This window comes from Heterodontus francisci, chromosome 2, assembly GCF_036365525.1.
Source record: "Heterodontus francisci isolate sHetFra1 chromosome 2, sHetFra1.hap1, whole genome shotgun sequence".
Classification (NCBI taxonomy): domain Eukaryota; kingdom Metazoa; phylum Chordata; class Chondrichthyes; order Heterodontiformes; family Heterodontidae; genus Heterodontus; species Heterodontus francisci.
Window position 1 is genome coordinate 177,656,657 of NC_090372.1, and position 13,225 is coordinate 177,669,881.

A 13,225-nucleotide genomic window follows, 5' to 3' on the forward strand; every position below is an offset into this window, starting at 1 on the left:
TACCATTACCGAGATATGGTTAGAAGGAGATCAAGTTTGGGAAATGAATATTCCAGGGTACACAATATTTTGGAGAGACAGGCAGAATGGCAAAGGAGGAGGGGTAGCCCTGATAATAAAGGATGACATAAGGACATTATAATTAGAAGGGATCTAGCCTCAGAAGATCATGTAGTATCAATTTGGTTGGAAATTAGGAAGCGCAGGAGTCAGAAAACACTGGTGGGAGTAGTTTACAGGCCCCCGAACAGTAGTTACATTATTAGACAGAACATTAAACGGGAAATAATATAGAGCATGTAAAAAAGGGAATGTATTAATTGTGGGGGACTTTAATCTGCATATAGACTGGGACAATCAAATTGGCAACAGTGGTCTAGAAGATGAGTTTGTAGAATGTTTTCATGACAGTTTCTTGGAGCAATACATTGTCTAACCGACTAGGGATAAAGCTATCTTAGATCTCGTATTGTGTAACGAAGCAGGGTAATTGAGCAATGTCATAGTAAAAGATCCACTGGGAAATAGTGATAATAATACCATTGAATTTCATGTTAAGTTTGAAAGTGACACACACTTCAATCACAAACAAGAATCTTAAACTTAAACAAAGCCAATTACGAAGGTATGTGGGGAGAATTGGCTACGGTTAATAAGGGTAAATAGACTAGAAGGTTACGACGGTAAATGAACAGTGGGAAACATTTAAGGAAACAATTCAAAGTGTTCAACAAAAGTACATTCCGTTCAAAAACAAAAACTCGGCAAGAAAGACCATTTGTGGCTCATTCAGGAAGTTAAGGAGAGTATGAGACTGAAAGTAGAGGTTTACAATGTTGCAAAAAATAGTTGCAAATCTGAAGATTGGGCGTGTTTAGAAACCAGTAAAGGGCCATGAGAGTAAACTAGCCAGCAATATAAAAACAGATTGTAAGAGCTTTCATCAGTACATAGAAAACTAAGAGAGTAGCTGAAGTAGACCCTTAGAGGCAGAGACAGGAGAAATTATCATGGGGAATGAGGATATCGTAGAGGCGTTGAACAAATATTTTGTGTCTGTCTTCACAGTAAAAGACACAAGTTCCATACCAGAAATAGGCAGTAACCTAGGGGCTAAAAAGTGAGGAAATTAAGGATATTGATATCCGCTGAGAATAAGTATTGGAGAAACTTCAGGGACAAAATCTGACAACTCCCTGGGACCAGATGGCCTACATCCTATGATTCTAAAAGAGATAGCTGCGGAGATAGTGGATGCACTGACTATGATTTACTAGAATTCCTTAGATTCGGGAATGGTCCTGTCAGATTGGAAGTTGGCAAATGTTACACCACTTTTCAAGAAAGGAGGTAGAGAGAAAATGAGGAACTACAGGCCAGTTAGCCTAACATCAGTCCATAGAACTATAGAAAAATTACGACAAAAAAGGAGGCTATTCAGCCCATCATGTCCATGCCAGCTGGAAAAACTAGCTTCCCAATCTAATCCCAACTTCCAGCATCTGTCCATAGCCTTGCTGGTTAAAGCACGTCAGGTGCATGTCCAGGTACCTTTTAAATTATGTCATGAAGACCCCCACCTGCCAAGAATGAGGCATATTAATTTCATCACATGAAAACTAATTTTAAACTGTTGCTGGAGTGGAGAGATGATTTGTTTATAGAGATCAGCATTGGCTGGCAAAAAATTTGCATTCGAAGAGACAGTCTCAGGGGAGGCGGTGGCGTACTGGTATTGTCACTAGACTAGTAACCCAGAGACCCAGCTATTGCTCTGGAGACATGGGTTCGAATCCCACCACAGCAGAAGGTGGAATTTGAAGCTAGTCTAATGATGGCCATGCAACCATTGTCGATTGTTGTAAAAACCCATCTGGTTCACTAATGTCTTTTAGGGAAGGAAATCTGCTGTCCTTACCTGGTCTGGCCTACATGTGATTCCAGATCCACAGCAATGTGGTTGACTCTTACATGCCCTCGAAATGGCCTAGCAAGCCACTCAGTTCAAGGGCAATTAGGGATGGGCAATAAATGCTGGCCTGGCCTGCGACGTCCACATCCCATGAAAGAATTTTTTTTTAAAAGTCGCCTAGGAAAAGACCATGGGAACTGCTCACTAATTCAATTAACAGAGATTGGTCTGGGCAATGGTGATCCACATCTTGTCGGAGTAAGAGACAGCACTACACCACGCCCCCCCACCACCCCCAAGAGCTTTGGAATCCACAAACGCAGGAGTTTGTTAAAAAGCAAGACACAAGACTAACCAGTTGGCCCAGGTCTGGTTTCAGGCATTGGTATCTTTCCCCACCCCACACTATATCATCTCTCACCCAAAAGGATAGAGAGACTAAGGCACGAAAGAGAAGGCAGAAGGATGCAAAAAAAAATTAGGAAGAGAGAAGCAGAAAAGCAAGTGAGAGGGAGAGAAAAACTCAACACAAGAACAGAAGCATGCAAGAGAAAGATCATATTATCTGACTAACAGTGTGAGATTGGCATATTGTATTTTTTAAAAATGAACAGTTGTTACCAGTAAGGGAGTAACTTTGCCTTTTCAAAACCCTCTTACAATACTGCAAAGGGCTTAAAAAACTACAATGATTATTGATGTAAAGAAAATAAAGAGTACTGAATTGGAGCAAAAAATGTCTCCAAACACATGGCAAAGCAAAGCTGCAACTTCTTTGTGCGCACTGCCTCAATAAATTCCCTTCTAGCAAAACGCTGACCAACTAAGCTTTCTGCAACCACTCTCAGAAATTCAGTCTGGGTTGCAGAAATCTTACAGTCTAAGTTCATATTATCCTTTTAAGTGTTCCTTTCGTAGCCAACCTCAGGTGAGATGACAGATAATGCACCATTGACAAAGTGGACACTTAATGAACAATGACTACATAGATAACAGAAAACAAAATACTGGGTTACATTTGGGAAAGTCAAATCCACAGGAACTAACAGTAGTAAAGCAGAATTGCATCTGGAAAATTAATACAAAATAATTTCAATAAATGAGTACTTCAAACTGCTTATGTTTGTGAAACCCCTGACACAGAATCTGACAACTTTATGACACTGAGCCAAGAGTAGGCACCTTGTGATTTGGAAACGCTTTACCATCAATTTTCATGAAGCACTAAAAAAAAAAGCTGTGACTCAGTGGTAACATTCTCACCTCTGAGTTAGATGGTTGTGGGCTCAAGCCCCAGCCTAGAAACTTGCACAAAATTTAGACTGACACTCATGAAGAAATGCTGCACTGAATCAGGTGCTGTCATAAGTTAAACCGAGGCAGTTTGCCTTCTCAGGCGGGCACAAAAGATCCCAAGGCACTATTCTGAACAATGCCCTGGCCAACATTTATGCCTCAACCGACATCACGAGAAAAACATTATCTGATCATCATATTGTTGCGCACAAGTTGGCAACCGTGTTTCCGTTTCCTTCATTACAACACAGTGACAACACTTCAAAAACTGAACTGGCTATAAACTGCTTTGTAACAGCCTTAGGTCGTGGAAGGTGTTATATAAATGCACATTTTCTTAAATGCACAATATGAAGGCACCGAATTTCTGTTATGTCACAATTAGTGTTCATGGTTCTCAACAGTGAAACAAAAAAAGATTCAATGCTGAACTTTGCAGTCAAGACAGTAGGAGATCATATTTAAACTGTACAGTGCTCTGATCAGACGGCCCCTTGAGTAATGTTTCCAGTTTGGTCACCAAAAAAATTTAGAGTAGACAATACAGATAGGAGCCACGTGGCTTATTTTAGTATTAGACATTTTAGTTATGACAGAATACAGAAAAAGCTTTGGCGAGTCATCTTTGAAAAGCAGCTAAGGAAGAACAGTAGAATGGGATAAATATTACTGGTGTATGAACAACATTTTAGGAGCGGGATGCAAGTAATTGATACCATAACTAACTAGTCAAGGAGCAAGTTACTTTCGACGAATATATCTGATTATTCTACTTCCCTATGCCTTTTATGATCACAACGGTTTGAAAATAGGTGCACAAGAACATGAATTTGAAGCAGGAAAATTCCATTAAATTTTACAAGTATGTTGCCCTCTCCTGCCTTTTTATTACAGCTTGTAAAATCACATCTCATTACCTCCTGAACCCATTTATACGTGTCTGATATATACTCTTAACTTAAATGGCCCTTCCAGATAATTTATTCCTCAGCTTTCAACTTTTGGGTGAAAAGAAAAATCAATTTTGTCCCTTCTTAATCCTAAAATCCCAAATTGCAATTTGAATACTGGCTAAAAATAGAAGTACTATGACATCAGCACTTGAACAAAGCCAAGTCTATGGCCATCTCTCTTAACAAATAACAAATTTCAAACAAAAAGCAAGAGATCCTGCCTGTGCCATAGCATATCCTTAATGCACTTGAAGTAATTAGTGAAATTCTTTTCCTCATAACTCTGATCAAGTAACTGTCTTCTACTATACTTCTACCCCATCTATTGGTGTATGTTTAAATAGCAATTGCATAAAATATATTATACGCACCATTTGAGTGGCAAAATTTGTTCACAGGGAAAGGGGAAGGGCACAGAAATGCTGTATTGCTATTTAATGTAGAATGGGACGAGTGCAGAAATACAATTCGTAGTGTCTCATCACAGATCCTTTAAGAACCAAACTGTTACAAGGCATTATCATTAAGTAGCAATCTTTTATTTTGTCTGTCAAATGGTTGAATACTTCTGTTTATAACAAGTTGTATTGATAAAATTGAAGTTATTGAATCTGAATTATGTGGGGATTCATTTAACAAATGCCATCAATGCTGAAGGATCCTTAAATTATTGGTCATCTCTACTCAGATCATTCACACAGCCTACCTATGCAATTATTTCTAGCACTCAATATTCAATCAAAAACATAGAAATAAACAGTTTTGGGGAGATGGGGGAGGGAGGGGGTGATGGGTGGAGAACTGAACAATATTAAAAATGGATATGAACAGGAAGCTTTTGTGGCTATGACATTTTTGTATGTGCTCCCAAATTGTGTGTGCCACTTTTGGAATTACTATCCGAGAATCAACATTTGAAATGCTTGCTCTATCTCCCATACAAGGCAGTACAGTTAACAGCATGTTAGAGCATCAACAAACATTTCAAGCAGCAATGGATGCCAGGTTCTAACCCCAACTTAGCTGGCTGAGTTCCCTATCTTAGCCACATTGCTCCAGGGAGGCGCTTGGTGGAGGCCAAGTGCATTTTTAGAGGTGAGAAGGGGTTTAGGTAAAAGATTGAGTATCCATTTATCCTGAGGCATTCTTGAGAGTCCCCACCTGACTGCTTCAAGACGGTATTAGCGGAGGCCTTGGTCACAGAGAGTCCACTGCATCCACAAGGGTAGTGCAATTCTTTCAATATTTAGTGGAAAGATTTCTAATTTATATTCCTTTTAATAAACTAAATCCAATTCAAGCAAAACAATACGCTGGTGAAATTAATGCAGTGTACCAGATTATCACCTCATTAAAACTATCCATCTGTGCAATTTGGTAAGTGTCTCTTTTCACAACTTCCACTCAAGCTATGTTCATAATAAAGCTCGTGGAATAAAAAGCTACTTGTTTTTATCTAGCAATAACATGGTCGGCAAAACATTTTTCCATATGCTTTCTTGGTTAGTTTATACTGTGGTTACCTTTACTAGTGAATGAAGGCTTTTTTCACCAAACATATCCCGTAGGAAGGTCAGATCTTCCTGGCTGTTCACATGTGACTGCAGCTGGGTTGGCAAGGAAGCCAACAATTCATACAGACCTGTGAATAATTATGAAACACAATAAGAGTAATGCAACAGAAATTTTCATCAAATTAACTGACACTTGTTCTGCAACTGCCTGTCTGGAGTGCTTCATTTTTTTTAAATTGTGGAAATCCACAGGCTGTGAAACAGAACTTCAGCAGAATCAGCAGATTCCAAAATCTCTGGAGATACCCAAGTTTACAAAAAGCACTGTCCCAACTATGAGTGGCATGCTTCCCCTAAAGCCTCCAAGAGGCAGACAGTAGCACACTGTTCCACGGTAGCATAAAACACAATCCATCCATCAGGCAACAGCCATCAACATGAGTCAAAGTAATGCAGCAATAGTGAAAGCTCAAACCCCCTTTAGGGAGGTAACCTGGCATTATTTAAAGTCAAATCGCACCATATGTTTACTTTTCCAGGAGGATTACACAGGGCAAAGGGGCAATCTGCTGCTTTCACCCAGCTACAGTTTACAAAGACAGGCAGCTTATGATGGCCTCCAGAGAACCATTATTTCACATGCCATTATCCCTAGATTTTAACCAACATCATCCAAGCCCCTTAAAGATTTGCTTACCATACAATTAACTACAGCAACATGTACTATAGTCCTTTCACTTTTCGCCTACAGTGCTTGTTTCCTGTACTAGGGAAAGGGGATAAAACAAAGGAGGAAATAGTTGTCATACAATACAACCAAGTTCCGTTTTCTTCCCCCTAGTTTAACAGAAAGCCAAACTGAATGAATGAATCCGTACACGTCCTTTTAAAAATGAGAATAGGTAAATGTGTAATCTGTGTTTATGAGACATTTTGATTACGGTTCCCAGAATTGTTTTATCGGAAACTATGCACAAATATGCTCTTGAACGCATACTTTGTTTTGTTGAGCAAGGGAAAAGAGAAGTGAAAATAGTGTCAATCTAAAAGTGAAAATGCATTGTAATTCCTACATATAATATGTTTTGAAGAAACTGAATTGTGTATTAACATAGTTTACTATGGTTGGCTTCTTATCTTCAGATTTTCAAAATTAGAATAAAAAATAATTTTATTAAGAATGGCAGAACGGAAATAGAGTAAAAATTGTGGTGAAATAAAAACTCCAGATTCAGTATTCTATCCACTTCGGTTTTGAAAGTAAAACTTCAAGATCAAAGCAAGTGCACGTTTGTTCTGGTGGTTCAGTGGTTTAATGCTGCATTAATGGTAGAAATGGGCAGAAATAAAATTAGATCACTTGAGGGCATCAAGTGCCGTGTTTATTTGGAAATCATAACCATCATGGAACCAGATCAATAGCAAAAATTATACCATCCCTGTGGTGGCACAAGGTCACCGTCTTCATTCCTTCATAGTTTTTCGATTACTGAAGTTACAAAAGGACACTTGTCCCCAATGGAACACAAGTCCAGAAAAGCATCTGTACCACTTGAAGTTTATTTTAAACCACTTTTGTAAACAAATAGCATATAAGGGGCAACAACCCAGAACTTTAAGGTTGTGTGTGACAATTCTCCGCTGAAACTTACAATTTTAACATTCCAGCAGCAAGCAAACAAGTTGCAAATATGTAGTGCCTTTAACATAGTGAAACGTTCCAAAGTGTTTCATGGGAATGTAATGAGACAAAAACTACGAACATATGAATTAGGAGCAGGAGTAGGCCACCAGCCCCTTGAGCCTTCTCAACCCCTAGTTCTAAATACTCCCACAAGGGGAAACATCCTTTTCACATCCACCCTGTTAAGACCCCTCAAGATCTTATATGTTTCATTCAAGTTGCCTCTTATTCTCCTAAATTCCAGCGGATACAAGCCTAGCCAGTACAACCTTTCCTCATAAGACAACCTGCCCATTCCAGGTATTAGTCTAGTAAACCTTCTCTGAACTTCCTCCAATGCATTTACATCCTTCCTTAAATAAGACCAATACTGCACACAATACTCCAGATGTGGTCTCACCAATGCCCAATATAACTGAAGCATAACCTCCCTACTTTTGTATTCAATTCTCCTTGCAATAAACGATAATATTTTATTAGCTTTCCCAATTACTTGCTGCACCTGTATACTAACCTTTTGCGATTCATGCCCTCTGAGACACAGATCCCTCTGCATCTCAGAGCTCTGCAATCTCTATTTAGATAATATGCTTCTTTTTTATTCTTCCTGCCAAAATGGACAATTTCACATTTTCGTACATTATACTCTATTTGACAGGTCTTTGCCCACTCACTTAACTTATCTATATTCCTTTGTAGTCTCTGCATGTCCGCTTCACAACTTACTTTCCTACCTATCTTTGCGTCATCAGAAAATTTAGCAGCCATTCCTTCAGTCCCTTGATCCAGGTAATTTATATAAATTGTAAAAAGTTGAGACCCCAGCACTGATCCCTGCAGCATACCACTTGTTACATCTTGCCAACCAGAAAATGACCCATTTACGCCTACTCTCGGTTTCCCTTTAGCTATTCAATCTCCTATCCATGCTGTCATGGTCCTGTAGTTTTTTTTTCTCCGGGGAATATGCTGTTTTCCTTTAAGGCTGGCAAAGGATCTGTACTGCCTTAAGAACCAGCAAGCCTCAGGAGTTAGAGAAAATGCATTTTCGGTAGCTGTTGAATACAACCATTCGGAGACTACAATTCAAAGGGTGCATTCTCGTTACCATGGATATAGCCACTTGGTTATATCAAGCGATACATTTGTTACAATTCAATTTTGAACTGGCTTTTTGGTTGAAGACAGTCTGTTCTAACAGAACACACACAGACAGACAGTTGTGGTGTTAGCACCTGAAAAAAGAGCTCGCAACCATTTAAACTGAAGGAAGAGAATTTTAGTCTGTTTAATTATTATCTCTCAAAATTCTAAAAAAAAGTCAAGCCAAAACAGAGATCTCTGATAATTTGAACAAAAGGAAGGGAAGTTAGACTGTGACAAGCTTTTATCCCTCAAAAACTCTGAAGTCATAGTGATTCTATTGAAAGTGTTTGCAAGTTATTAAATGCTGAAATTCGAGGCAGAAGGAAAGCATCACTTACTGCTAGTATTAGACTAAGGACTGTTCTACTGTGGAAGAATCTTTTTTCCCCCATTGGACGGCTGGGAGGACCTCAAGCAACATTGGACTGTAAATTTGAAAGGACTCCAATTTTTTTCTATTTTAAATGTTGGTTATATCTTCATAGTCTTTAAGAATTTAGTTCTTCTAATTAAAGAGTTAATTTGTTGATTTAAAGACACCTGGTTTGGTTAGCCTCATTCGGGGGTTAATAGATGGTACAATTTGGCTGGGTCTTTCTTTACTTTGGAAAGTTTAAAATGTCATGCAAGGCGATCTGTGGAGCGACGGAATTGAATTAACAGTGCGTTTCTCCCGCCACAATCAGAATCGTATATTTTGATTGGGGGCTTTGACTGGAGCGGATGGTTGTAACAATGCCAATATGTTACCCCCTACACCATGAGCTTTTATTTTCCGCAATAACCTTTGATGTGGCACCTTATCAAAGGCCTTCTGGAAATTTAAACACAGTACATACACAGCACATGTTACTTCTTCGAAGGACTCCAATAAATTGGTTAAACATGATTTCCCTTTCACAAAACTATGTTGACTCTGCCTGATTACCTTGAATTTTTCTAAGTGCCCTGCTATAACATCAATAATAACTAACATTTTCCCTAAGACAGATGTTAAGCTAACTGGTCTGTAGTTTCTTGCTTTCTGTCTCCCTCCCTTTCTTGAATAAAGGAATTACATTCACTATTTTCCAATCTAATGGAAGCTTCCCCGAATCTAGGGAATTTTGGAAAATTAAACCAATGCATCAACCATTTCACTGGCCACTTCTTTTAAGACCGTAGGATGAAGTCCATCAGGCCCTGGGGACTTGTCAGCCCACAGCTCCAACAGTTTGCTCAGTACCACGTCCCTGGTGACTTTAATTTTCTTGAGTTCCTCCATCCCTTCCATTTCCTGATTTAGAGTTATTTCTGGGATGGTACTTGTATCCTCTATAGTGAAGACCGAAGCAAAATACCTGTTGAATTTACTGACACTGAGCCAAAGAAGGAGACATTAGGAAGGTGGCCAAAAGCTTGGTTCAAGTGTTAAGTTTTAAAATATTTAAATGAAGCCAGTCCATATGGTTCTGCAGGGCACTAGCAGACAAGCAACGGCCAAATCAAGTTTGTAAAGATGCTAACAACGCACAGAATCCAGCCCAATTTTGAGATGTTGCAGTTTTGCAGTACACCACATAAAACAAATCAACATGTTTTATTTGGTATCTGTACTAAAGCAGAACACAAATTCCAGCCTTAAGGAATGCTCTGGGTTCACTTTTCATTGTACCATGAAACCTTGCCAGTTCGTAATATGAAAAAGTGCTGTTAATACATAAAGAATGTCCTTGGCTCCTTTCAAGCCGATTTTAATCAGTAATAACAAGAACCATTCCATTTATTTAAATAACTTCTAATAAACCTAGTCAACAAGGCTATGTAAGCAACTGAAGACAGTCCTTAATATCAGTAAAGTTTCTACTATGCAATGACAGAGAGTTATATCAAAAGCATTCCCATTACAAGGTAATGCTGAGAAGGTTGGAAATACAAAACTAAGTAAAAGCAACTGTTGGAACAATACAGGACTGTGAAAAAAATTAGATTCTGCAAAAAATTAATCTATTATAAAACCTGTAAGCTGCTAAAAAAAATGATAAAATAACAGCATGCAATAGAGACTGATTTAAATATGATGCTTTTATGACTCTGTAAAAAGGATGTCATCTTAAAGGAATGCTTAACGGAACATTATAAAAATAAAATTGTGACCCGAAGCACCATCACAATATTTCTTGCTAGACTTTAAGCTTTTGAATCTTTCCTCCAATGTAAATTATAGACAGTCCCCTGATTCAGTGCTTTGCATACTTAATAACATGCTGGCAAATTAAAAATTTAAGTAATTTGCACTAAGTAATCCAGAACAGGGCTTCTCCACTTTTTTTTAAAACTCATATTTTTAAGGCACTATTAATGTTTAGAATCACCCTAAGAATAAATAAGCTATTCAAAGTTTCACTGGGCTACAAGGAAATCATGAGGCTATGCTGGGGGGAGCAGGGTTGGCGGGGGGGGGGGGGGGGTGATTTTACTAACAAATTCTCCAGTCGTGGTTCTACCTGTCATAACCTTATGGTAACGGTCCCCATGACCATTTCTTGAATTGGTGCATAGATACTTAGATCTTTAGTTTGCAACCAATTTATCTGAATACTGCTTGTACCTTCAGGTAAATTTTGTACTCTCGGATTGCTTCTATCAGTTTGTTTCCTAAATATTTGGACACTTATCAAATTCCATCCAAAAGGAGGCAAAATTTAATTCTCCAACATTAAAATTACTCTGTTAAACAGGACTCAATTACCTGAAACATTCCTTGACATAACTTCATTTAAAAATTGTTATACATTCAGTGGTGGTCTGAAATTTAAATTCAAATTCCTAATTTTTTAAACAAACAAAGCTCCGCAAAATGCTTTGTGGTAAAAAGAAACCAATTTTGCTCATATTAATACATGTATTATCCAGTTCAATAAAATGAACCACATAATACTGCTGTATTTGATCTGCTGAAGGTCTTCAACAGTGACAGTCTTGAGTAGAGTTTATACTTTTGATTTATCAGTGCAGAAACAGATGACAGAACAAATTAAATTATTACCACTGTCCAGAGCACAAGTTGTCATCTTACAGATAAAGATTTTAGAAATTCATAGTTAGGGACTATACCCAAGTGTATCAAAGCATTAACACACAGGAAATAACAAAAGTTTATAATAACTGTTGACAGGGGTTTGTTTTGACAAATGTAGTCTATGGACTCCATCACGGTTACAGACAGAGAACACAGCCAACTAGTTCTATACTGCCTAGGGAGGTCAAGGGGCTATGTTTCCAAAATGGACAGACCCCTTTCCAAGCTATATTTTAAACTTATACAACTATCACCAAATTGTAGTTTGCAGATCTTACAAACACAGTGGTATGACCTGTTCAGCGTCAGCCTTAATTTTCCACACAGCAAATCTCCAGGCTTAGCCAGGCCATCTGCAAGATAGAACAATTCAGCTGAGGCATATACCCACAGTGAGGAAAGGAATTCAAATAAATTAAAACGGAGAAGTAAACAATAAATTGTTCATTTATATCTGTATGAGAAATGGTTGCCTCAGCCAGACAAAAAGTTAACAAAGTGCAACCAAACACTCCCAATGGAACATTTGTTTCTCCATTACCAATTACCATTTTAATGCTGGTCAATATGCAACAGAAGTAAAAGATACACTTTTCTTGTGTGGATGCAAATTTGGCACGAGTTTGAAGTGGGTCAGTCATTTCTAAATGGTTACATGGCTCTTGCAAAAATGACTGCAGGACTTCAAAATCTTTCACAGCACATTTTTGCTGCTATTCATTTTGCATATACACAATTAAACAAATAATTTCTTTTTAAGCTACAGGATAAGGAACCATAGAATCGTACAGAGAAGGAAGCCATTCAACCTGAGTCAACACTGGCTCTTGCAAAGTTCGTTCCACTCTCTGGCTCTTTCTCCATATCCCTGCATATTTTTTCCTTCATTATGTGTCAAATTCTCTCTCGAGCTACTAATAAACCTGTCTTTACCACCTTATCAGTCAGTGCATTCCAAATCCTAACCATTTGTTGAATAAAAAAGTTTTCCCTCATATTGCTTCTGGCTCTTTTGCCAATCATCTTAAAATTGTACCCTTTGGTGATCCAACCCTCAAGTTATTGACAAAGTTTCTCTTCATTTACCATCTCTAAACCCTTCATGATTTAAACATCTCTATCAAATTCCCCCTTAGCCTTCTCTGCTCCAAGGAAAGTAATCTCTGTTTTTCAGTATATCCGTACAACTGTCATCCCTCTTCCCTGGAACTGTTAGCAGAAATCTTTTCTGTACCCTCTCCAAAACCTTCATGTCCTTCCTAGAGTCTGGTGACAAGGTGCCACATAAAAAGTTATTGCACAAATTAAGAGCTCATGGTGTAGGAAGTAACCCATTAGCATGGATAAAAAATTGGCTGGCTGGCAGAAAATAGAGAGTATGTATAAATGGGTCCTTTTCTGAATGATCGGATGTGACAAGTGGAGCTCCGCAGGGGTCTGTGCTGGGGCCTCAACTTTAACAATTTATCTCAATGACTTAGATGAGGAGAGCAATGGCTTGGTAGCTACATTTGCAGATGACAAAGATAGGTATGAAAATATGTTGTGAAAAGGACATAAGGAGGTTGCAGACCGATATAGATAGGTTGAGGGAGTGGGCAAAAATCTGGCAGATGGAGTATAATGTGGGAAAATGTGAAGTTATTCACTTTGGCAGGA

At 38.4% G+C, this 13,225-nt stretch overlaps 1 protein-coding gene across 10 annotated transcripts in view; it reads right to left on the reverse strand.

The window, feature by feature from the left end:
• The window catches only part of mpp7a (MAGUK p55 scaffold protein 7a), a 594,283-nt gene that overhangs the window by 267,446 nt on the left and 313,612 nt on the right, over positions 1–13,225 (reverse strand). For 8 of the 10 annotated variants that reach the window (XM_068014202.1, XM_068014172.1, XM_068014194.1 and 5 more), the window contains one exon: positions 5,685–5,803. The exons of 1 other annotated variant lie outside the window; for it this stretch is intronic. In XM_068014202.1, coding sequence (XP_067870303.1) covers positions 5,685–5,803 — 119 coding nt within the window. Of the gene's footprint in view, positions 1–5,684; positions 5,804–6,372; positions 6,396–13,225 lie in introns of those variants that run through there. One more of the 10 variants, XM_068014213.1, reaches the window with a different exon arrangement.